A 23,615-nucleotide genomic window follows, 5' to 3' on the forward strand; every position below is an offset into this window, starting at 1 on the left:
CCAAATACTTTAAAAATGGCAAATGGAGCCAGAGCAGAAAATACTTTAAAAAGTATTTTCTATGGCTTATCTATACACCTGACTTTTGGCTCTAACTTTTTCTGCTGTGAGAAGGGAAAAAAGATACAGCAGACATTTTCCAGTCAAGATTGCACTGATTAAGGATTCTTTGCCATGAAATGAAAAATCTTTTCCTCTTTAGTATTTTGCAGTGAGGTCTGTTAAAAAGCTTTTATGAAAAACGTTTGAAGTATGCTTTTAGCACTTTTGGGTTTGATGTGCCTGGATGACTGTAGGTTTCATTCCTGCAAAACCTTTTGCTGAAACATGAGATTGGTCTTGGTAGATTTGGCCAGAAGGCAAATGGCCAACAACAGTTGTCAGTGAAAAAAAAAATGATGCAGGTAAGCACATTGCAACATTTACCTGAAGTTTCTCAAGTGAGAAATAACACTACATCTATAATATATGGCTCAAATATCCTGTGTTAGATATTTTCTAGACATAGGAAACTTCCATGACACTTTTTATTCCAGGAATTCATTCTATTTTTGAGCCAAAGGACATGGTGGTTTATCTTTTATGCCATGCAGCAAGTAGTTAACAGCTGAGCTGCATATTGTATAAAACAGATCTTCTGTTTGTTGCAAACGAGGCCATGTCTCATCAGCTTACACTGTTATAGGAAGTAAGAACAGTGAAATGCTATTTCCTATTTAAGTGAAATCATAAAATAGTATACCTTGTCAACTTGATATCAGCCTTGGCATATTGTTTCTTTCTTTTAGGATTTTTCAATCTGTTCTGGCTTTTATGGAAGGGATGTTATACGCTTCTTGCTGTTGGTCATTCACATTGCTTGTCTCTGTATTTCAACTTTTTTTTCAATTGTACCATGTCAAGTAAGATAGATAGAGGGAGGCAGAGTTACACGTTGCTTCATCACTTGGTGGATTTTGGAAGTGCAGGGAAAAGGGGAAGCAAAACAACTTTCTCAGAGCAAAGCCTGGGAACTTGAATTGAGTGAGATCTTTCTCAAAAATTATTTTTTTAAGTGGTAAACTTCCAATTTGAGTTATTATAAGGCTGAGACGTTAGAGAAGATATTTTTAATGGGGTCTGTATGTAATTCATGACTTCTCTTATTTGGAAAGAATTCTAAAGTGTAAAGTATTTTTAAAAAAAATATTTGAAACAGTTAGAATTTAAGGACAAACCCAGGTGTATTTTGTGTTTATAGGGATAGGAAAGAAAGTACCTACTTTTAGAGAAATGCAGATCATTTTCTGGAAAGAGTTGGGGATACAGGCTGGGTAGGTGGTTGATATTTACTTGTGATGTGTCTCCCCTATTGCACCACTGTCAGTTAGTTCAGTGTGTCAGAGACACTTGCAAAAGCCAAATTTTGGAAGAGAGGAGTAGGGGCACAGTTTGTGTTCTCTTTAATAGAATAATGGGATCATTTATGTTGGAAAAAACCCTTAAGATCAAGTCCAAATTTAAACCTAACAGAGCCAAGTTCACCTCTAAACCAGGTCCCTAAGTGCCACATCTGCATGTCTTTTAATACCCCCAGGGATGGAGACTCAGCCAATATGTTGTCTTAATAAGACGTGAGAGGGACTGATAGAGAGGGACTGAATTTGTTTTACAGGTTCCCCAGTACTATTCAGGCTGTTCTTAGTGGAGCTGTTGTTTATAAAAAAAAATTTATTTTATTGTTTTACTATTAAAAAAATAATCTCAGACACAGTATGGGCCTGTAGGACTTGATTACATCAAATAATTTTAACAAAGTACATTACAAATCTTGGAGACTATAATAGTTAAGGCATTAGTATGTGAGCTAATGTTGGGATAAAAAGCTATCTGTAATATGAAATTAGAGTTGTTACCTGAAAATCTCCTCTTTTTATGTTATTTTTCATAGTAATTCTGCTACAATTTTGCAGACATTTGGAGCAGCTTCTGAAATGAAACCCTTGTCTGTCCTTTACTGTATAAAAGCTCTTTTCTCTTTTGTTTTCCCCATTTAGAAAGTGTGTTAATATTTAAAAAAACACCCAGCCCCTCCGAAAAGAACAACAAAAAACAAACAAAAAAAACCCCAACCAACCAAAGTCACATGAAAAGGGGAGATTTCCTCAAACCCTTTGTGTTTGATTAGTCTGTCCAAGACCCTTGTGCCCGACCAGTCTGTCAGTGTCCCATATGGGGACTCTTCACTGAGTAGTTCTCCAGATCAGAGGGCAGTTCTACTGACATGCTCAGGGTCACAGGCCAAAGGGAGAGACCCCTCCTGGGGCTCCACGCCTTTATTCAAGTATGTTACCCCCTGTCAGCAGCTGCCATCATCCTTGAAGGACTCACACTAACAGTTCATGGAATAACACTCTTGATTAATAAAATTGAGGCAGGTTAAGGTTTGAGGATTGCTGGTGATAGTATCTGACTGTAAAAACATATTCAAAGCAATATACGGGCAAGCTGTCCTCCCTAACAAAAGTTAGCTTGAGTTCATGTAGAGTATGGTTCATGCCCAATAGGTGTCCCTATGGGGGAGAAGATAGGTTCAGCCCTAACTTCTCCCCGTTCTTAACTTTTACACTATTTCTTTAGAAGTGGATCTTGAGTGACTCCAGTCATACATTTTACTTGATGAAGGGTGGAAGTACCTTGGCATCGGGTAACTGTAGAATCTGAAATAACCTTAGGATGGGGATATGCATCAGTCCAAAGAAAGTGATTTTGCCAGGGTTGATTCAAAAGCAAGACATCTTCCTTTATCTTCCTTGGTTTTCAGCTGTGATGTGGCTTATCAGCAAATAAGGACCACTGAGTTCCCTCCTCTGCAAGGATTTAAACAGAGTCTGGGCACAGTTTCTGCTCCACTCCACCCTCCGTTTAGTTCCCTTAGCATGTACTGTGTGTGGGAAATTGGGCATGCTGACCATATCCAGGGAGTAGCAACTGCATTTCCCCCTATAATTTCTGTACTGCTATAACTATGTCTGTAACTTTCTACTTTTCTTGAGTTCTACCCCCAGTCTTTCCACAGCTCTGCCCCTGTCAAAACAACCAGCAAACCAATCCACCCCTTGAACTGTCTTCTTAAGCCTATTGGGAAGTGAATGGGAAAAATTTACTAAGAAAAGAAATTGTCATGGGCAAATTTTGTCCTGCTTTCTTTTCTGTGAAATAGAACACAGAAAAAGGAGAGAGAGAGCATTATTGATTGAGAATCATAAAGTGCTGCTTGTACTGTCTTGATTTTATATTTTGGAAGACAGCATTAATGACCCTTTGGCTTTTCTGGTATTTGACATTTCAACTGATAAAGAGAACTTTTTCACTACACACTGAACTTTTCATAATAACATCCTCATGTATGACATTTGAAATAAGGCCATATTAATTTTGTTTATGAACTCAGTTTTAAATATTAATATTTAAAATTATTGGTAAATTATGTTATCTAAGATTTAAACAACTAACAGGCTGCCTAATCCCCCAAATTCATGGGCGGATGATGAATCTTTCAAAAATAAGATGGATCTTTCAATAAATAAGATGAATATTTCAATAAATTTATGGCATATGTACCAGGAATAAAGTCACTTTCCTAAAGTGACTTTATTCCTGGTACATATGCCATAAATGTTAATTTGGAGTTTTCTTTATTAATTATTTTTCAGTGATGTTATTACATGGTGCCTAATTATTAAGACAACTGTAGTGTTTTGTCCAGCTGAACTGGAGTTGAATGCGGGTGTTGCTACAGGAATAAGCAGTTTTCCATCTTCTCCCCTCCTTTTGTTTGACTTTTATAACCTGCAAATCTACCAGTTTATTGCTGGCTTTCTACAGTATGTATCATTTGGGGGGGGTTGGAATTACTGTGATAAAACACGGTGTTATTTGTGAATGCATAGAGGAGGGAAAGAGAGAGTGGCCAACCTTCTGGGTGAGATGTCTGTGAGTACGGGGCAGGGCCGTTAGTGTGGGCATGTCTTGCTTTGCTCCGTGAGTTTAATGGCTGTTGCTAAATGAGATGGAGTCACTGATTTTTAGTTGTTGTTTTGACTCTTGCTATATTGGGAAATTGATTTGTTGGTTGGAATTGTTTCTTTGGAAGCTACTGAGTTACAGTGCTGCTCTTCAAGGGATGAGAAGATTGTGTCAGTTTTTAATTTATAGATAGACATTGTCCACATAGTATTGCTGTTGCCGTTTATTATCAAGGTCAGGAGAAAATGTGTGAAACTTAAAACAACTTATTGCTCCAGTATGCTGCAACTCTAATGTCTCTTTAGTTTATGTTCTTCATAGCTTGATGTGGGGGTTTTTTTGTGTTTTATACTGTTTAAACAGTTAGCCTACAGTAGCAAGCCATAACTAATCATTCTAGTAATAGCCCATGCTGTTCTTAATCTGTATCCTAAGCAGATTTGTTTTCTTCATCAACCTCAATATTTAGAGGATGTTTCTCTGTGGAAGGTTGTAGTCAGAGAACCACATTAAACTTAATTGAGAAGATCAGTACCGCAGGGTATATCTTCTTTTGCTTCAGTACGAGGATTTGTGCTAAAATTTGAACAATTGTGGTGGTTTCTTTTCAAGATGTGAAGTTTGTAGGTTTTTATTCATTTCAGTCTTCTGTGACAGCACATGAAGTCGTAATACTTAGTTTGACGTGGTAAAAATTCTGAAAGCGTGTAGTGGTTTTTTTCCTTTTTTTTAAGGTATAGTTAGTAAGAAAATCAATTTATTAATGTTTTTTATTGGATCTTTAATGGTATAGGTAGAATATGTGTTTGTACAGATAATATAGAGGCAAATCACACTTGTAAAGCTGCATTAAGAAGTAATAAATCTTAAAGAATTGATACTGTGAATGAATGACACGCTTATGAATTCACTGAAATACTTGTGTGTGCTGTGTATTCTATTAATTGAATGACATAAAAATTAAAAATAAATGAAATTATGTAAAGCTTCCCTTTTCTGTTATACCAGTTACAGGAAAGGGATATTGAAAATTCTTCCTTGGAATGAGCAGAAGCATCGTGAAGAAGATTGGTGTGAAAAAGCAGAATGCAGGTAAGTATATATAAAAAGCAAATATATTTCTCCATATTTATGTACATTTCAGAGAAATAATTTACTTACTAATCTTAAAGTGTGGGAAATACCCAGTAAGACTGGCTTCTTATTTTTTGTACTCACTGACTTCTGTTCTCAGCCTTCTTAGTGAGACTGACTGAGCACTGTTTCATGTTCCAGCATTACCTGCAGTGTGCCTCTGTGATGAGTAACTTTGGCAAGTGCATGGGAGCAGTGGGAGGTTACTGTTGGAGATCCTGATTTATTTCTCTTATTTTTCCTTCCAACCCATTACTTGTCAGCCATAACATTATCATAGCAGCATTAATGGATCACAGAACTGCCTTTCACTGTGAGGAACAGATGGAAAGCAGAAGTGGGGCATACCTGTGTCTTCAATAGAGAGGATTCTTTCCTTCATGATCTGTCTCCTGTTTGAAATCTCTTACTAGTTGCTTTTCTGACAAAACTAACACTCAGTGCAATTGGCATTTGAGTCTTATCAAATTATTGTGTAGCAGTAGGTTGATTGTATAATTTTCTTTTGGAAGTTTTAGAAAAAAGACTGATGTGGAAAAAAAATGCAAGCAAATATATACTTAAACATATACTCCCTTTTTTTCTTTTTAAAGGATTATTATTGAACCAATTTTGCAAGATGAAGGCGAGTTTCTGTATGAAATGCAACCTGAATTACTGAAGTACAGGACTACTGACCTTTCAGTAGATCTCGTTACTGATTGGTATTTGAGCAGAGCACAGGAAATTGAAAAATATGCAATGCAGGTGAGAATAGCAGTGAGGAAATGATGGTGGCTGATCAGCCTTCTTCAACAGAATCCTTAATATTCTTAATGCATATTAATGGGACACTTTTCCCTCAGTAATGTACACTGTGTCTCAATCTTCATTATGGCTTTTGAAGTATTTGTTTTTTCATTTGCAGTGTACTTGTGCTTGCTCTAAAGTTTACTTAGCCAAATAACTAATCCATAGGAACGAATAGGAAGCCAGTAGATTCCCTTTCACATGGTTTACCATAGTAGATAGTAGCTCTTTTGTAATCCATGAAAAATGTTTACCATTACATTTTTATGTTTACAACTAAGGGGGGTGAAGTTGTGCACAGGATGTTGAGAAACATATTTTATTACCTGCCACATGATACTGTATCATGTACATTGATATGTGGCAGTCACGTGTCACTGTCATATGTCAATATGTGGTATTGTCATGATTGATTCCTGGCAGTTCTGTTGTGTCTCTGTAGGGCTACCATGCAGCTTATTTTTGCTTGATTTTCTTTGTATGTTAAAAGTATGTGAAACTCTGTGTGGTAAAGATAAGCATTGCAAGTAAGAACAGAGCTCATCACTGATGTGCTCCAGTATTTTAGTGCTTCTTAAACCAATTTAGCTGCATGAAAAGGAGATTGACTGCAAGTATCACTATGAGTTAGTTTTAATGGGTGAGTTCTTTCATTCTTCAAGTTTTCAGTCCTCCAAGGCTTTTTAATTATAGTTGCCTGGGATCTTAACAGCCTATCAGTATGTATTGAAATAAAAGCAACTTCCAAGAATCAATTAAATTGTGAACATAGAAATCAAATTTCATTCTGCTCTTCCACACTTACGTCTGCCTTGCTGAATACATACAGCCAATGTTGCATTCTTTGAAATCCAAACAGAACCTTTCATATAAAGGTAGTTTCAGTCACCAGGGAAAAAGGGTGTAATTATCTTCTGTGACATAAAATGCAACAATTAAAATTATTAAATCATGATCAGCTAGAAAAGTCACCTTACATGTCAGTTACCTGATTGTCTTAGTTTAGAACAATCCTTCATATTCCATACAGTGAGATGAGGTGATGTATCTCTGTTTATGATCTCCAGAAGGAATAATAATCTAAATTATGTGCGTGGGATGCATTTTGGTCAAAAGCCTTTCATGACATCATTCTCTAAGATTAAGCATTTTATTTGGTCTTTATAAAGCTGAAAAGAGCAAGCCATTTAGGAATATACAGTCCACAAAAGTTTCTAGGAACTTAAAATTGCCTATTAAGCAACAGGGAAAGAAACACAAACGGGGCACAGATTGACCTTGGTTCTTGGCAAACCAAAATTGTTCAGCAGTGAGGGTTTTTTTATTATTTTTTCAGGTCGACTGTGCTCTGTCCCTTGTTCGTCTTGGCATGGAGAGGAATATTCCTGGTCTGCAGGTGCTTTGTGACAATCTAATCACTCTTGAGACAGTAGTTTATGAGACTGATGGTGATCGAACCTTGACTTTAAAGGAACTTCTAGAGATGAAAGACATTGAGAAGCTGAGACTGTTAATGAAGAATGTGAGTTTCAAAATAAATTAATAAGTATACCTTGGTTTCTTGTAACTCGGTTTACCATAAATCCTGTATATATAAAGATACTGTTAGTGGCTGACATTTTTCTGATGAACCTCCGTCTTTAATTCAACAAAAATTTAACATTTTAACCGTTCCTTTACTGTGTGTTGGTGTCTTTAAATATTGTCAAGAAATCGTAATATTTGCCTCTGCAGCAGATGTGTGTTTTTCAGTTCTGTAGTCAGCGTGTCCGTGGCATTTCAGAATAGAAAAAGACCTCTTGGAAAAGTTAAAATATAGCTAGAGATTGAATAGGGTTCTGAAATTCAGTTGAAGCATTTCTAGAGGAAAATACTCGGGATTTTCATTTTTTTCTTAGGATTTATGTAATCACTCATAATTACATTTCCTGTCTTGCATTTTTGCTGAAAGTAATGCTATTCTGGGATGCTTGCAAGCCAATCCTTCACTCGTATTGAAATGGCAGGAGGAAGACAGCTGGGCTTTCCTCATGGAATGGGCTTTACTCCCTGTACTGCTTGGTTTCCCCAAGCCATTGGGTAGCAGAAAGATTGTTTCAATGCTTCACTGTATAGTGATCTGTGCAGTGGTGGTGAATGTCAGGCTTCAGCTCTTGTTTGTGATAGGTGAAGATACTGTTTCAGTTATATTGATCAAAATAGATTCTGTTTGTTTTTTGCTTTTTTTGCTTATTTTGGATAATGAAGCTGAATTTGTTCGTTTTTTTCCCCTCTCTAATTCATTGTGTTTTCCAGTCCTCCGATGAAAAATATGTGAAGAATGTTTATCAATGGATGATCCCTTTTCTCCACCGCTGTGAAAATCAGTCCCCTGGACTGGCAAATTCACTTTTTAAAGAATATTTAGTAACACTGGCAAAGGAAGACTTGACTCTACCTCTGAAGATATTTCAAAATTCAAAACCTGCTGTAAGTGTAGAGCCCTGATGATTCTACTGGTTTGTTTGGAAATTCTTGTCCTGAAGAGAGAAGTTCATAAATAGGGCTAGTTCATTTAAATCAGACTGTCTTTCTGATCTTTCTCTTCCTCTTGGACTCAGGATTTGTTATGTTTTAGAACACATTAAGTAAAAGGTTTTATACCATACATTATGATGCAGCTAAACTGTCCCTGATGAGATTGTCAAGCTAATGTAAAAATGATCTTGACCTAGTAGAACAGAAGTTATTGTATGGATTCTTCTTTGAAATAATTTTCTGGTGATCTGTTCAAAGTAAATTCTTGGCATATTCACTTTTTAAAAGTGAATATGAAAGAGTTTAATGATCTCACTAATATTTCTTTCCTGAGGAATTTTACTAGGATTAAATTGCAAATTAATTCCCCTACGTCCTGCTTTTCACAGGAAATCCAAAGAATAAAATGGGGACCATTAAGATTGAGGGAAAAGTTCAGTGGGTAAGGGTTGAAGTTGCCTTCCATATGAGTGTTTCATGCTGCTTCTATGGTTTAAATAATTCTTCCAGAGCACATAAGCACATTTTTGCATGCTATTGAACTTTCCGAGTGTATGGACAAAAATCAACTAGTGGAGCAAAACCACAGCTATTTTGTGTGTTGATACTGTTGAACATATTAAACAAATCTGACAAATGTTTGCAGCAGTTGCCTTCCTCTGCCCTGTGCCCTCTTTGCTTTTCAAATTCCAAAAGGGTATAATGGCTCACCACTATTCTTTCAAGTGTCTGCACTGCAGGAAACCATCCAAGTTATGTTTCAGGTTGTGACTTCAACAGGTACTTCACCAGGTTTTTAGCAAGGGGCACTCTGATTGCACCTAGAGACAATATACTTACTTGGACTACACATCTTTTTATATTCAGAAGAAAACTGTTGAATTAGAAATGGAAAATAAAAATGAGTGTGCTTTCTTTTCTTGTTAGTGTCAGCAAAAAATTATTCCTGATCAAGACCAGCTTATGATTACGGCACTGGAATGTATTTATAGCTGTGAACGAGATGACCAGCTCTCTCTCTGTTATGATATTTTGGAATGTCTTCCACAAAGAGGATATGGGTAAACATTTTCAGCTGGTTATTTGTAAATATTTTAGAAATATTAAATATACTTGTGAATTAATGCTTTAAAAATGGTTGTTAAGTCACTAAAGGGCAGTTGATGTTATTGGAATATTCTGCTCCTGTCTGAGTTGCCATGATCATCACCTGTGTATCTGTATGCTTGTGATGTGTATGTACTCTACTAGATAATGCAGAAAAACACGAGTTAAAGTAGCAGCCTGGAGCAAGGCTTCTGTGTTAGCTCCTTAGACTTTTATAGTCTGATGAATTGAGACCCAGTGTTCATGTCGTGTTGGTCTCATTACAATAGTGGCATGTTGCACTTAGCTTGCAAGCAGCAATATGGCCCCGTGAGAGAGGGAAGATGGAAGACCTATATGAAGAACAGGTAATTCTCAAGAAAGTGGAAACATGAAGAGGAGATGTCAACTATTATTCCAGTATCGTTTGCATGTATGAGGGAGAGAGCCTGAGAATAGTCTAAGGAAGAAGCAGCTCTGTTCTTGGGAGACTGAGGGACCCTCTCAATCTTCCCAACAAGAAACTAACAATTTTAATATTTTCAAGTAAACATATATTTCATTTTAATCAAGGAATGTTTCAAACTGCTTATCTTTATGTCAGTGTAATATGAATTACATTAAGAGATTATAAGAATTACTTGTGTATATATGTATTTAATTGTGTAATATCTTTGCAGGCATGAAACAGATAAAACTAACACTCTTCATGATGAAGTAGATGAACTGGAACAAATTCTTAGGTATTTAATTTTGCTAAAATAAATAATGTATTCTTACACAAGTCACTAGGCAGAGCCAAGAACTTTTTTATGACAAGAAAGTAGCAAGAATACTTACCTTGTTTTTAGTGCTGTCAACAAGATTATCTGTAAGGTTTTTTTATTCAGAACATAGAAATGTTGAATGGTTTTATCTCTTTGAATATCATAAAAATGCATAGATTTTTTTCTTTAAAAGTTTGGGGATTTGGAGTTTTTTTTGTTCTTGTTTTGAGGAGAAAGAGGGTTAACTGAGGAGTTTGTTTTGGTCTTGATACTCTATAATGCTTTGAGTGATCAAAGACGAAAACCGTAAAGATATGTTATTAGGTTGTTGGTGATGTGTTTACCCTACCGTATTGTTATTATTATGTATATTTTAAAAAATGTAGATAATGTTATTCTGGCTAATCCCTAGTGTTACAGATTTTATGGAATCTGTTTGCATTTGCAGTACATTGTCTGAGAGAGCTTTAAGACTGCTGCTGCAGCAGTAGTTGTACGATTGTGCAGGATTCAAAAATGCTGACTCTCTATTTACAGTGTGTCAGAGCTGTTGGAGAAACATGGACTTCAGAAACCTGTTTCTTTTGTGAAAGACACAAAGGACAAAGTGGAGGAGGCACGGAAGCTGATGATTAGGCTGACAAGGCACACAGGTCGCAAGTTAGTATTCCAAGGGGAGCGGGAGATAAGAGGGAAAGGACAGTCAGGTGACAGTCCCTGCCTGTTGTGCTGCAGTAGGGAGCTGTGGCACTCACCCTGAAGGTGGTGTACCTAAAATACTTTTGTTAAACTAATGATTAACGTGATTGCTGTTTTGGCTGCATTCTCCACAGTCAAGTCTGTCTTACTTCGAACCTGCTTTAATATGTTTGTGTTCAAGTAAACAAGCCTAAAAGGCTGCAAGATGATGAACTGTAAAAGTTAACATATTGTAAATGAGGTCCTTTAAGACCTATTTAATTTTATTGAGAGTGTAGAATTTGTAAAATAACACTTAGTTTTTTTTGGCATGTTTTCTTGAAACCCTTGTAATAGGGTAATTTATTGATTGTTACTTATTGATTCTACTGCTTTATATTCTCAGTATAATTTTTCAATTTTTCTACTTAAGAACTACTTCATTTACGTCATCTTTCAACTGTGCATGAATTATTACAGGCTCTTGGCACGAGCAGATCAAAAATTTGAACCCTGGGAAAAGCAGCCATATCACTGTGGGTGATTTTTCTTTCTTATTTAAGGCAAACATGCACAGCAGTTTATTGGTGATGGTAGAGTAATATTTAGATTTTTAGTAGTATGAAAGCTTTTTAAGAGTTCTAAAAACCTTTCTTTGCAAAGATCAAGTCAATGCCTCTGTAGGAAAAATGTTGATTTTTCCCCTCGTGGAGACTCTTTGCTTCGTCAAAATGAAAGGTAATGCCACATGAGAAAATCACTATTATCTGGAACTAGCTAAAAAATCTTTTTTTGATCTGAAAGGCTCAAGATAATGTGATAAAGGCCATCATAATGTTTTTACTAATAAAAGTTTTAATAGAGCACAGGAAGTTGAAGTTTTGTGGGTCAACATTGATCCAGGGATCTAGAGGGTCAAGAATCTGAATACCACTCAATTCAAAGGAACAAAATAAAGTTGCAGCTCTGTTCTGCTGTGATTGCATGCAATTGATTAGTCCTTGGAGATGGCCTACAATGAACAGCACTTTAATGATCCTCAGTTGCTGTTAGAAACTTGGTTTTTTCCTGCTGTTCTTGGATTATCAGGAAGAAAGCACATCCAACTTTCTGGTGTATTATTGAAAGTTTTTGAAACCTACCTGGGGGATCTTGAGAAAAATTGCTTAAATCCCTGTCTTATCCCACAGAAAACAGAGAAAACACTTGGGTATTGCATTGTTGTCAAACCATTTTATCCCACAAACACTTTTTTAATATTAATTAATATTAAATGCATTCTGTCTTTAAATCACTTCTTGTTAAAAGTCAATTCAATATTGAAATAGCATTTGAGAAAACTCTTATTTTTGGTGATTGAAATGTAGTGTTATCTATTGCTTTTCTTTAAATCTGTTGAGGCAGGGAGTATTTAATTTTAAAAAATGTTTGTAGGCAACCACCAGCCAGTGAGACACAGTGGAAGGAGTTGCTCCAGGATATGTTAGACATGCAGCAGAAAGTCTATAGATGCTTACATTTGGATACGTGCTATGAGGTGAGTTTTGTCTATTCTTACTGACTTATGTCCCTGGTAAGCTACAGATAGTCATTTCATATTGTTGCTCGCAAATGTAAATACATTTTTATGTGTTGTATTACTTGTGTCTACTGGCTTTTTTGTGGTATTTTCATTCAAACCGGAAATTTCTGGTGTTAATTCATTTTGTCAAAAGCCTCTTTAATAAATACCCTGTATATATTTTACTAGAATTCACCTTTTTAAAAATTGAGTCAGCTTCTTGAGGCTGTATTCTGTAGACAGTAATTCTGTGTACAAATGTGTTTAGCAATAAACACTTTAAACTAATAAAAATAGTTTAACATTATCTTTTAGATAAATGTTATCTTCTCTCACGCATTCCTTAAACATGAAGTTCTGGTTTGATAATATTATCCAAGATCATTACAGGATTATGGACTTTCTGCTGCTTGCAGTTGAAGTAAAATAATGTGAAATGAGAAATCTAATTTCATTGAAGGAGAAAAACTCTTCATGTGCATAAAATCCAAGCCTATGTCATTAGTATTTGCAAAGGACAGCTATTAGACTGATACAGAATTTGCTGTGACATTTATTTTTTATTTTCATTTTCACTTCAATATACTGCAGTTTTTTACAGATACAGCACTGTGTCCACTATAATTCATGTTTTATGTGTGTGTGTATGTATATATATATATGTATATGAAAGAGGATTTTTTTGCAGCTTACAGATTTAATTGCTTATGGCTATGACTCTGATAAGCTCTTTGGAGAGGTATTAAAAGCAGATTAGAAAAAGAAAGAAGGAAAAAAGCAATGCTATTCAACCTATACATGAAAAAAATCATTCTTTGTAGTTGTACAGCTTGAAGTTGCTCAAAGAGAACTTAAATGTATTTAATATTCATGGTTTTGTAACAGCCTACAATTTAGTATACTAGGAATTTTTTTAAGTTAATTTAAAAAAATTATAATACTAGAGCACTCTGCAAATAAGGCATTGGCTTTGCTCTGATCTTAATATGTCTTCTATTAACATCAAATTAATTTTTAATCTCTGAATGATGTGATTTAAAAAAAACAAACAAAAAAGGGTTTTGGTAAAATTATGTAGGAGTGCTGAAAATGCTTTGAAGTGTAGTGCTGTTATATGCAGTATACTTTGATAACTTCAAAATTGAGAAATTGATGAGACAGTAAGGAATTGCAATCCCATGTGAGGTATATATTGGATACTTTTTAGAATAATGCTTACTCTGTTTTGCTTCCATGCAAAGTGAATTCTGTCTTCTTAAAGAAGGGCTTCATGTCCATAAATTTCAACAGAGGTAAATATTGTTTATGTGAACTTTGAAGAAGGGTCAGCTATCATAGTTTGCATCTTTCACTGTTCCTTGAAGATTAAAATGTTATGGAACGGAAGATGATCCAATTGTGTGATGTTCTTTAAGAAGCACTGAACTGTGTCCCTTTCCAGAGCATGAGATGGTTTGGAGAGGTTCTTCCTACTGAAGAAATACTTCAGTTTCAAGATATGATTGGACAGGGTGCTAGATAATCTCATCTGTGCCCCCTTTCCCATGAAAGGTTGGAGCAGATGATCTTTAGAGGTCCCTTCCAACCTGGGCTCTTCTATAATTCATTGATCATGTTTAATTTGTTGTGAACTTTAAAACCTTCGATAAAAACCATTTTGTTTCAGCTGTGATATTTTTTGAAATTATTAAGTGTCTGTGCTGCTCTTTATTAGGACAATACTGACTGTGCTTAAGGAAAAAAATACTTATTTTTGTAAGTAAGAGAGATTATTTTGAGTGTCTTGAAGCGGGCAAAACTTTGACCTGGAAATAAATTAGGTGTTTTTTGGCAGATGCAGCATTATATTAGTATGTGCTCTTTGAAGATAGTGTTGATTGAAATTTAAATAGCATCCTATATGCTCAGTTCTAAATATTTTTACTTTCTTCAGGAATACAGAATTTCCTCTTATATGTTTTTGGTTTTAAGATCTTAATACTGAACTACCTTTTCAGATTCTTACATCCTATTAACACCTCAGAATGTAGGTATATTTCTGATCTCTTAAAGATCAGCTATAAAAAGACAGCTAGTAAAAAGACTGTAAAAAGACAGCTAGTACTAGTTAATTTTAGCTTTACTTAAATTAATACTTTCCTTGATAGAAGTTACATTTTCTGCTTGGACTGAATATATTCTTTTGACTCCAGACATCCTTTTATTCAAAGAGGTTAGTTCCATAGAATGCAGATAAGCTGACTTGAAGCTGCTGCTGCAGGTTATTAAATTACTGTTCTTCCTTTTAGATATTCACTGAGAGTCTTTTATGCTCAAGCAGTATAGACAATATCCACTTGGCTGGGCAAATGATGCATTGCAGCGTTTGGTCAGTGGATCTACCAAGTTCATCGAAAGGGAAGCCACAGTACCGAGTCAGCTATGCCAGAAGTATTGAACTAGTTCTGGCTGCTGGCAGAGAATATTTCAATTCTTCAACGAGTTTGACTGACAGCTGTATGGAGTTGGCCAGGTATGTTTATAGTTATCATATACATAAATACTGGGGCCCCCTGGTGGTCTAGTGGTTAGGCTGCGGCGCTTTCACCGCCGAGGCCCGGGTTCGATCCCCGGTCAGGGAATTCCCCCGGGCAGATGGAGCTCGTCAAGCCCTGTGAGGCCATCCATCTAAGAGAAGGTCACTCTAAACAAACCTACGTCCTGAGGACCTCACTGCCATTGTCCAAGCTTGCTTGGCCCCGGTAGATGAACCTTAGGATTAAAGGGTGGGCTCAGTTCAGCGCAGGCTGTGTCTCACCTAAAAAAATCCATTGCGCAGGCTTGAAAGGTAAAAGACCTTTCCCAAATCTTCGTTCGCGAAGACTGGCCATACATATACATACACATAAATACAGCTGATTTAATGTTGTCATAAAATTAGTGTTTATTTGCTAATATTTCCCCCCCTGCCCAATTTCCTATTGAGAATCTTTTTTCATAAGCAGGCTCTGGAAATACAAAGTAGCATTGCTTTTAATGCTAAGGGTCCTGTGATCAGCTTTTATCTTGATTTTATGGTGATACTTCAAAATATGTGGTTTATAGATCAAATACTTCCTAAGAATGTGTGACTGTGTGTTTATTCTCTTTAGTAAGATGTTTTTGTCCTTCTCTGACTTACCTCCAATGAGATGTTTCATGGTAATTTAACCTTGTTTTCCTGAGGGATTATCATAGTGTGTAGGTCTCCTAGTAGCCTCTGTGTATGAGTTGTTTTAGGTAGAATGTATTTATCTTCTCTTTAACTTTTTCATTCCCCTGAAATATTTGTCAATGCTCCTGAAAAATGTGATAGGTTCAGATGGGATGTTCAGCTAACATACAATTTTATTTTATTTTTGATGTAAATATGTCTATTCTTAATTAACATGTAGAGATAAAAGCCATGTGGCACACTGAACAAATAAAATATTTTCCTGATTTAATGCGTAAGGTGAATTGAACTGTTTGAAATCACTGAGACAGGATATCATCCAGAGGGACCTGGACAAGCTTGAGAAGTGGGCCTATAGTAATCTCAGGCAGTTTAATAAGACCAAGTTCAAGGTGCTGCACCTGAGTCAGGGCAGCCCCTGGTATCAGTCCAGGCTGGGGGATGAACAGATCAAGGGGAGCCCTGCAGAGAAGGACCAGGGGGTTCTGGTGGGTGAGAGGCTGGACATGACCTGTCAGTGTGCACTCACAGCCCAGAAAGCTAAACGTGTCCTGCGGCTGTATCCAAAGCCATGTGGGCAGCAGGGTGAGGGAGGGGATTCTGCCCCTCTGCTCTGCTCTGGTGAGACCCCACCTGCAGTGCTGCATCCAGCTCTGGGGTCCCCAGCACAGGAAGGACATTGACCAGCTGGAGCAAGTCCAGAGGAAGCCACCAAGATGATTAAAGGGATGGAGCACCTCTCCTATGAGGAAAGGCTGAGAGAATTGGGATTGTTCAGCCTGGAGGTGGGAAGGCCTGGGTGACCTAATTGCAGCCTTCCAGTACCTGAAGGGAGCCTACAAGGAAGATGCAGAGAGACTGTTTACAAGAGTATGTAGTGACAGGACAGGGGGAATGGCTTCAAATGGAAAGAGAGTAGGTTCAGATTAGATATTAGGAAAAAAAATGTTTACTGTGAGGGTGGTGAGGTACTTGAACAGATCGTCCAGAGAAGCTGTGAATGTCCACTGCCTGGAAGTGTTGAAGGCCAGGTTGGATGGGGCTCTGAGCAGCCTGGTCTAGTGGAAGGTTTAATCTCTACCCATGGCAGAATGTTGGAACTAGATGATCTTTAAGATCTCTTCCAGCCCAGGCCATACTATGATTTTGCCTGTTGTTTTTTTTGTTAAGTGTGTATTAATAAAACTACATATGTATACGCTGTATCAGAATGCAAGCTGTATTAAAAAAATTATCTAAAAGCTTATTACATCAATATAATATTCATAAAACATATGAATTAAAAATATTTAAAATAATGTGCTGATAATGATCTCATGCATTGATTCATCTTCAGAGCAATTTAGTGGGAGGTTTTTTGTTGTTTTCTTAATCAGCTTTGTTTTTATTTGCTGTACCTAGTTGAGGAAATTGTGACAGTGACTCTAATGTTTTACTTCCAATCAACTTTTTACAGTATTTCGCTTTTATCTTCTAGTATATGGCAATACCAAAATGCAATAGTGATAGAAAAAATATTTCCCAAAATAATTATATATTTAAGTAAAAGTGTCTTCAACGTTTTCTACTAAATTCATTGCAGGTCTAAATTCAGGAGGGTTTAGGTGATGTTGAAGGCAATGTGAAAATAGAAATTTGTTAAAATGTCTAGCCAGCCATAACAGAGAAAGAGTGCCAGACACTTCCAATGTGTGTTACAAGACTATTGAGTATTTTGACATTTCATAATTACAGTAAATTACTAGTGTCTCTTCTTTTGTTTTGTTTTACTCAGAGGTGAACTTTTTCTACAAATTTAACTTTGGATGTGTTCATCAAACTTGAGAAAAATGTTTTTCGTTCCTTATTAGGTGCTGTCTACAGCTTATTGTAGACAGTCCCAGTGCTGTTCAGGAGGAGTTGGACCTCATTCGTGCTCTCGGTTACCTCGAAGAATTCGGAGTGAAAATATTACCGCTGCAAGGTACTGCATAATTTTATTCTTTATATGAATCACAGACATAAATATACATGAGAAATAGTTACTATTAGGTAAGTGTGACATGATTAAACTAAAGGGTCCATTTCCTGCCTCCAGTTTACAGGCATATACAAAAAAATGATTTTTGTAATAAAATTTTTTAGTTTATGTGAGGTAAGAAAGATATTTGCATATTACACCTCTGTTTTGGGACTTACTTTTAGCAGGACTTTAAAATAATTAGAGTATTGAGTATATGAAATTCCTGGTGACTTCAACAGAAATAGTTTGAGCTCATCTTTAATTTGCTAAATAATCGGCACTTGCTTATGTGCTGATGAGCTTTAAAATAGGCAGTTTTCCTGTCTCCACTGGGCTGTTTCCTTTTAGAAGTATATAAAACCCAATGACAGTGGAAGTGAACTTTTATGAGGTATTTCTTCTGATGAATTGGTTACAACTAAATCTGTTTTGGAGCTCTGACTCCAATAGAACAGAAAGTTGTTGGACAGGAGTTGGAAAGAAATTTTATGCTTATGTACAGTGAAACTTCATGAACACTAGTAATGGAAGCACTGTAAGAGAACTGGCTGAGATGAGCACTGAGTACCAATGAAACGTGTTTTACTTCTGTATTGTGCAGAGAAATACTGGGATTTATGGAGAGCACTTACGAGTCTATGGAAAATGAAGTAGATGTCCTTAGTGGCTGTTGTTAGTTTACTTTGGTGTTCTCTTTTTATTCTCTTTTTTTCCAAGTATTTCTTCAAGTGAGTCAGTGCTCCATATGTAATACTCTGAAATCTTACCATTTCTGGACTGAGAATGTCTGATTTCTAGATCTTGCAGTATTGACCTGTTGATTTCTGGAGTAAAATTCTTTTTTAGTCAGTTTGTTCAGCCTGTAAAAAAGTGCACATACTTTCTTCAACTTTTTTTGGTCTGGACATGAAGGTATCATTTAAAAAGTGGCAGCATAATACTGTGTTAACAGTATGTGTAATACAACTGATTTAGATTAATTAGAATATGTGAAGTCATGCCTGTAATTTCATTAATGAGCCTGACTTATCCTTGCTCCAGTATCTTTCATGTAAATCAGATTAATCTAATACGATTAAAATGATGTTTTCAAGTTTTAATGAAAGCCTTTAAACGGTATGTTACTTTGATAGAATGTCATTAAAGTAGCACTAAATATCAGCTGTTCCCCCAGCAGTAGTCTATTAGCAATAGACTTTCATTTGCCGTTATACATTTAGTTTTCTGTAGATCTTCCCCTCACTTGTATTTTTAGCAAACTCAGCAATTTAAGTTTATGAACTACTATTATGCTCTATTTTAATTAAATCTGGTTTGAAGACTCCTTATTAACATTAAAAGTGAAGAAAAGTCCATCTTTAATGTGTTTGACCCATCACATTACTTTTAGTTATGTTTGATATTTACAAAAAATCTTACTTGTATAATGAGTGAATGAAAACATACTATTGCTGTATACTAATATATGTGTGGGATAGAATATTAAAAATTAAACTAAAAATGTAACCTTTTCCTGTTCCTCCATTCTTAATTTGTTTTAGTTGAACTTGATTTCTAGAATTAATAGAGTTTTTATTATGTGAGTACTTCTTTGCTCTTATTGAGAGGCCTAATATCCTATGTTTTAAGCGCAATATGCTAATGTAGATTTTATCCTACATGCAGCTATTAAAGTCTTACTGAGTGTTAAATGGAAGATCTGCATGCTGTTCCTCTGTGTTCTGAGAACTTGCATGGTATGAGAAAGTTACCTTTTTAAAGCAGCAGCCTGAAGTTAGCCACCCACTAGCTAGCTAAAAAGAGCACCGAATTCAGGTGATGATATTAAAATAGACAATTAAGATAATTGTTTAATTCCTCGTAAAATCATTTTTGAAACGCAGTACTAATTATAAGCTTCTCAGAATATGGTTGACACAACCTGGTGATTTGCAGACTATGCTTCCACTTGCTCAGAAAATTTTTATGTATATTAAAACAGCCTTAAGAATTTGCCTATGACGGTTCTTTCAGTCTGTGGGATGTATCTCATCTATGCTAAAATAAAATGTAGCATGAAATCTTAGTTACTTAAAACATTTTAAATGAAAGTTAATGTCTGTGTTAGCATTCTTTCAGAATGTTGGAAAAATGATAATTAAAAAAAATTGTATAAAGGTATCTTGGTTAGTTGTATAATTTGAAAATCATTGAATGTGAAAACCTGGAACAAAACCAAGTTTTCCTTCAGGTCAGTTTCTGTCTTTTTGGTCCCTTCGCAGCCTGACTTGTAGTGGTTGGAGCTGGATATACTGGGGTATTATTTTAACTTTCTATTTATAGGTATAATTGAGGATCTGCATGAAGGCAGCTTTGGGCTGGTTTTCAGATTGTGTTTGCATTCTTATACTCCCCATCACTTGCTGTGCCCATGCTGTTTAACCAGAAATAGAGCACTCAGGTTCATTTGTGCAGTCTCTTAACACCAGTTCTACTTTCAACAGTGCGTTTGTGTTCTGATCGACTCAGTTTCATCAAGGACTGTTTGGCTCAGATGTCAACAAACTATAAACAGTCTGCTAAGCTCCTGGGACTTGCAAACTTGCTAAGGGTTGCAGGTAAGCTGTGTTAATAAGACACTGAATTGCAAGCAATGTGGTTGACGTTACACTTTAGGACATTTGAGTTGATTGTTAGCATATGTGTTTGAAGATAGGACTAAAAAGTCATCTGGAAGAGCAGTCATTGGGGAGGAATAAAAGATTTTACGTAAACGGAATATTTTATTTGTAAAACAGCTGAATGCTCTGTAAAACAGCTCTGATGCCCCACTAATACCTGAAATAAAAAATACCTTGTCTAATCTAGAGTTGGAGTAAAAGCTTATTTCAGATTGGAGGAGTTGTGGCTGAGAACATCTTGTTTTACAATCAGTTGGTAATACTAAAATTCCAGTAAATCTTATTCTCTCTGTCAGATAAGGTAGTTTTATTTAAACATAGTTGCATTTAATTTAGAGGGGAAAAGTCATCTGTAAAGCATGAATTTCAACTGTTAGACTTTTGTCTATGCTGCATTTATTTCCTTTGGGCACTAAAAATAATGCATTAAGTTGAATATTCATTTGATGAACTGAACATCTTCAAAGCTTGAGTCCTGAGGATATTAGTGTTTGGTTTTTTTTTTTGATAGCCTACCTAAGGTAGCTGCCTTTTGATTTTTGAAAAATACTTAATCAATGCAGCTGTAAACACAACAATGATGTACTTTTATGATGTAGAAATAGAATATAGAAATATGAAATAGACATTTATATTTTATGCAGCTTAGTGTATAAAATCAGTGCATTTTGGCTTTGTCACTGAAGCATGCCTGGGTAATTCCCTTTTCCCTTTCTATTTGTTAAATTATTTAAGATTTTTTCTTATGTAAAAAGAAAGAAGCTTAGTATTGGCAATTTTTTACATAGTATTATTAATAGGGAGGGAGATATTTGAGAGGGTTGTGTGAGGTTATGAACAGAGATAAGGAAGTTAGGCTGCTGACCTCCCAAGATGCCCAGGTCCTGAGGAAAGGACTCACAGGAAACATCGTGACTCTGGTCTGCTCAGTGCTCCCATTACATAGCACTGCTACATGAAAGATGACAGAGGGAAGGGGACGGTACCATGTTAGGTAGCTGGATCCAATCTACATATTTTAAATGTAGTCCATCCAAAAATTAGAATGACAGTTGTAACTTCTGGTTTTTTCTTTGCTTGTAAGACTTTTGGGGGAAAAAAAGTCTCCCTGTTGGTTTGTAAGATGAGATTGCTGTACAGCTCTTTCCCTGTCCTGTCCGCTTCCTCCCACATCAAGTTAAAATCTGTCAATTTTTCATAGTATTCTGGGTTCTTTAGGCTAATGCTGTTGATTTTTGTTTTATCTTCTTTTTGAATCTAAGAGATTCTCTTTGTATGAAGGAAGGGAAAACAAAATCCACAGAGACTTTATGAAGCTTAAAAACACTAAGTATTTTGTCCAGTTTTGTTAACCTACAGTGCCTGGGCATGTACCTTTGAACAGGGATCAAACTCATGGCTCTCATCTCCAGAGACTGAAAGATGGCAGGCACCAGATATTAGATAGAGAACTTCAGGGAATTTGTATAGAGCTCATTAATACGGTAACTTCTGTGTCCTAGTGTTATAATCACAGTGACACAGACAGCACTGGAAAGAGAGATTGAAGAGAGATATTTAAACCCAGATGATGAAATGGCCTCATGATTTTTCTCTTCCATGTGCTTACCAGGCTAGAGAAAACCAGAAGATGGATGTGTGAGGTGGTTAATTATTAAACAGGTGAATGATTTAGAAACTGCTACTTACTCTACCAATGGCATATTTATTCTGTGAGTGTTGGGCTCTCTGACTTTAATGGTTAACATCAAGAGTAATGCTGATGGTTGCTCCTGTGATAAGTAGGGAATTTTAGTAGTAAAAGTATATTTCAAGAGTGAATCTTGGTGAGGAATACACTACTTTGACATACTTTACTTGTCTCTTATACTAAATAAAGAAATAACTGTCACTTTCAAAGTAATCTTTTGATTATAGAATAATACTTATTTATTAAAAAGGAAAATATAGCAAGAAAACATTTCCAGTCATGACTTTCTGTGGTGGGCGTGTGGGATTTTTTTTGTTTAGTTGGTTTATTTTGCATAAGTAGCTTTAAGCTTTTGTGATGAAAAAACATTTCACAGTTGCTAAAGTATGTCTGTTTGTATTGCTTATATTTACAAGCTGTTTTCCGTAGAGGATGTTAATTTATAAGTAAGATATGGGTTTGGTATGAGAATGCCATATTTGTGAATTTTATCTGAACTTATATTTTGTAGGAGATGGGTTATGGAAAACAGACTTATTTCATTTAAAGAAACTCAGTATTTCTTAATTTCTTTTTTTTTTCTGGACTTGAAAGCTGTAAACAGCATACAACTACTATTGGAAGTTTTTTGTGGCTGGTGTTCCATCCCGTTAGTCATTAATACCTTTGAAAACAGATTTTAAGTGGAATGCTGGCATAGCCTTAATCATAGTCTGTAACAAAGAGCTTTGTAAAATTTGATGATAGATATAAAAAAATTAAAGAAAGACATGCAGAAGTGGTATTTCTATACCTATCAACTTGTAATTTAAGTTACTGAGTTATAATTAGTTAGTATTAATTAAATAGTTATTTTAGGACTTGGTAACCCTATCATAAGAATGATAAATTTATTCCACAAATTAGTTTGTAGCCAAAAGGGCAGCTCATGCATACAGGTTGTAAGATTTGTGAATTAATATTTTATTTTAAATTTAATGTTGGAAAAGGAAAACCTTCCTTGTGGTTTTAGTACATGTAGTCTTTGTTGGCAGGTATAAAACTACTGGGAAAGGGTATCTTGATTTCTAACAGCTTATGATGAAAGCAAATGATTTTATTGAGATATATTGGGATGGGTCTGATTATTGGAAAAGAATCTAGGGATTGAACTTTATGGACTTGCTTAATAAAGAATTAGATAAAGTGCTGCTGGGAGAAAGAATTGGGTTTTGTCCTTAATTGGTTTTCTCTACTTATACAATTATCCTGATTTATGAGCCACCTTTGCTGTGCAGGTAGTTCTGGTTTTGTCTTGTGGAACATACTTACTGGTATTGGTTATGCATGCTCAAATTTGTGGTCCCTTCTGTTCCCAATCCACCTTGTGTATCTACCAGTAGAGTGCTTTCTTGTGCTTTGTCTGCAAATGGGAGGAATTTGTTTCAGCGATTCCCCCTCTTTGCGCCTCTTGCCACCCCACACCATATGATTACTGAAAGGGAAGGACCTGCTTGCTACATCTGTCCATGTCTATATAAATTTTAGACA

At 35.8% G+C, this 23,615-nt stretch overlaps 1 protein-coding gene and 1 non-coding gene across 2 annotated transcripts in view; both read left to right on the forward strand.

The window, feature by feature from the left end:
- Window positions 1-23,615, forward strand: part of NBAS (neuroblastoma amplified sequence) — a 168,086-nt gene that overhangs the window by 37,883 nt on the left and 106,588 nt on the right. Inside the window, exons 22-32 of the mRNA XM_027690224.1 lie at window positions 5,017-5,100; window positions 5,736-5,889; window positions 7,268-7,453; window positions 8,227-8,400; window positions 9,376-9,509; window positions 10,215-10,277; window positions 10,839-10,961; window positions 12,414-12,516; window positions 14,829-15,052; window positions 17,584-17,696; window positions 20,219-20,332. Coding sequence (XP_027546025.1) covers window positions 5,017-5,100; window positions 5,736-5,889; window positions 7,268-7,453; window positions 8,227-8,400; window positions 9,376-9,509; window positions 10,215-10,277; window positions 10,839-10,961; window positions 12,414-12,516; window positions 14,829-15,052; window positions 17,584-17,696; window positions 20,219-20,332 — 1,472 coding nt within the window. The remainder of the gene's footprint in view (window positions 1-5,016; window positions 5,101-5,735; window positions 5,890-7,267; window positions 7,454-8,226; window positions 8,401-9,375; window positions 9,510-10,214; window positions 10,278-10,838; window positions 10,962-12,413; window positions 12,517-14,828; window positions 15,053-17,583; window positions 17,697-20,218; window positions 20,333-23,615) is intronic.
- TRNAE-UUC lies at window positions 15,090-15,161 on the forward strand. The gene has a single exon. It is a non-coding gene; the product is annotated as a tRNA-Glu (tRNA).

Source organism: Neopelma chrysocephalum, unplaced genomic scaffold (assembly GCF_003984885.1).
Source record: "Neopelma chrysocephalum unplaced genomic scaffold, ASM398488v2 Primary Assembly neopelma1_80b, whole genome shotgun sequence".
Classification (NCBI taxonomy): Eukaryota; Metazoa; Chordata; class Aves; order Passeriformes; family Pipridae; genus Neopelma; species Neopelma chrysocephalum.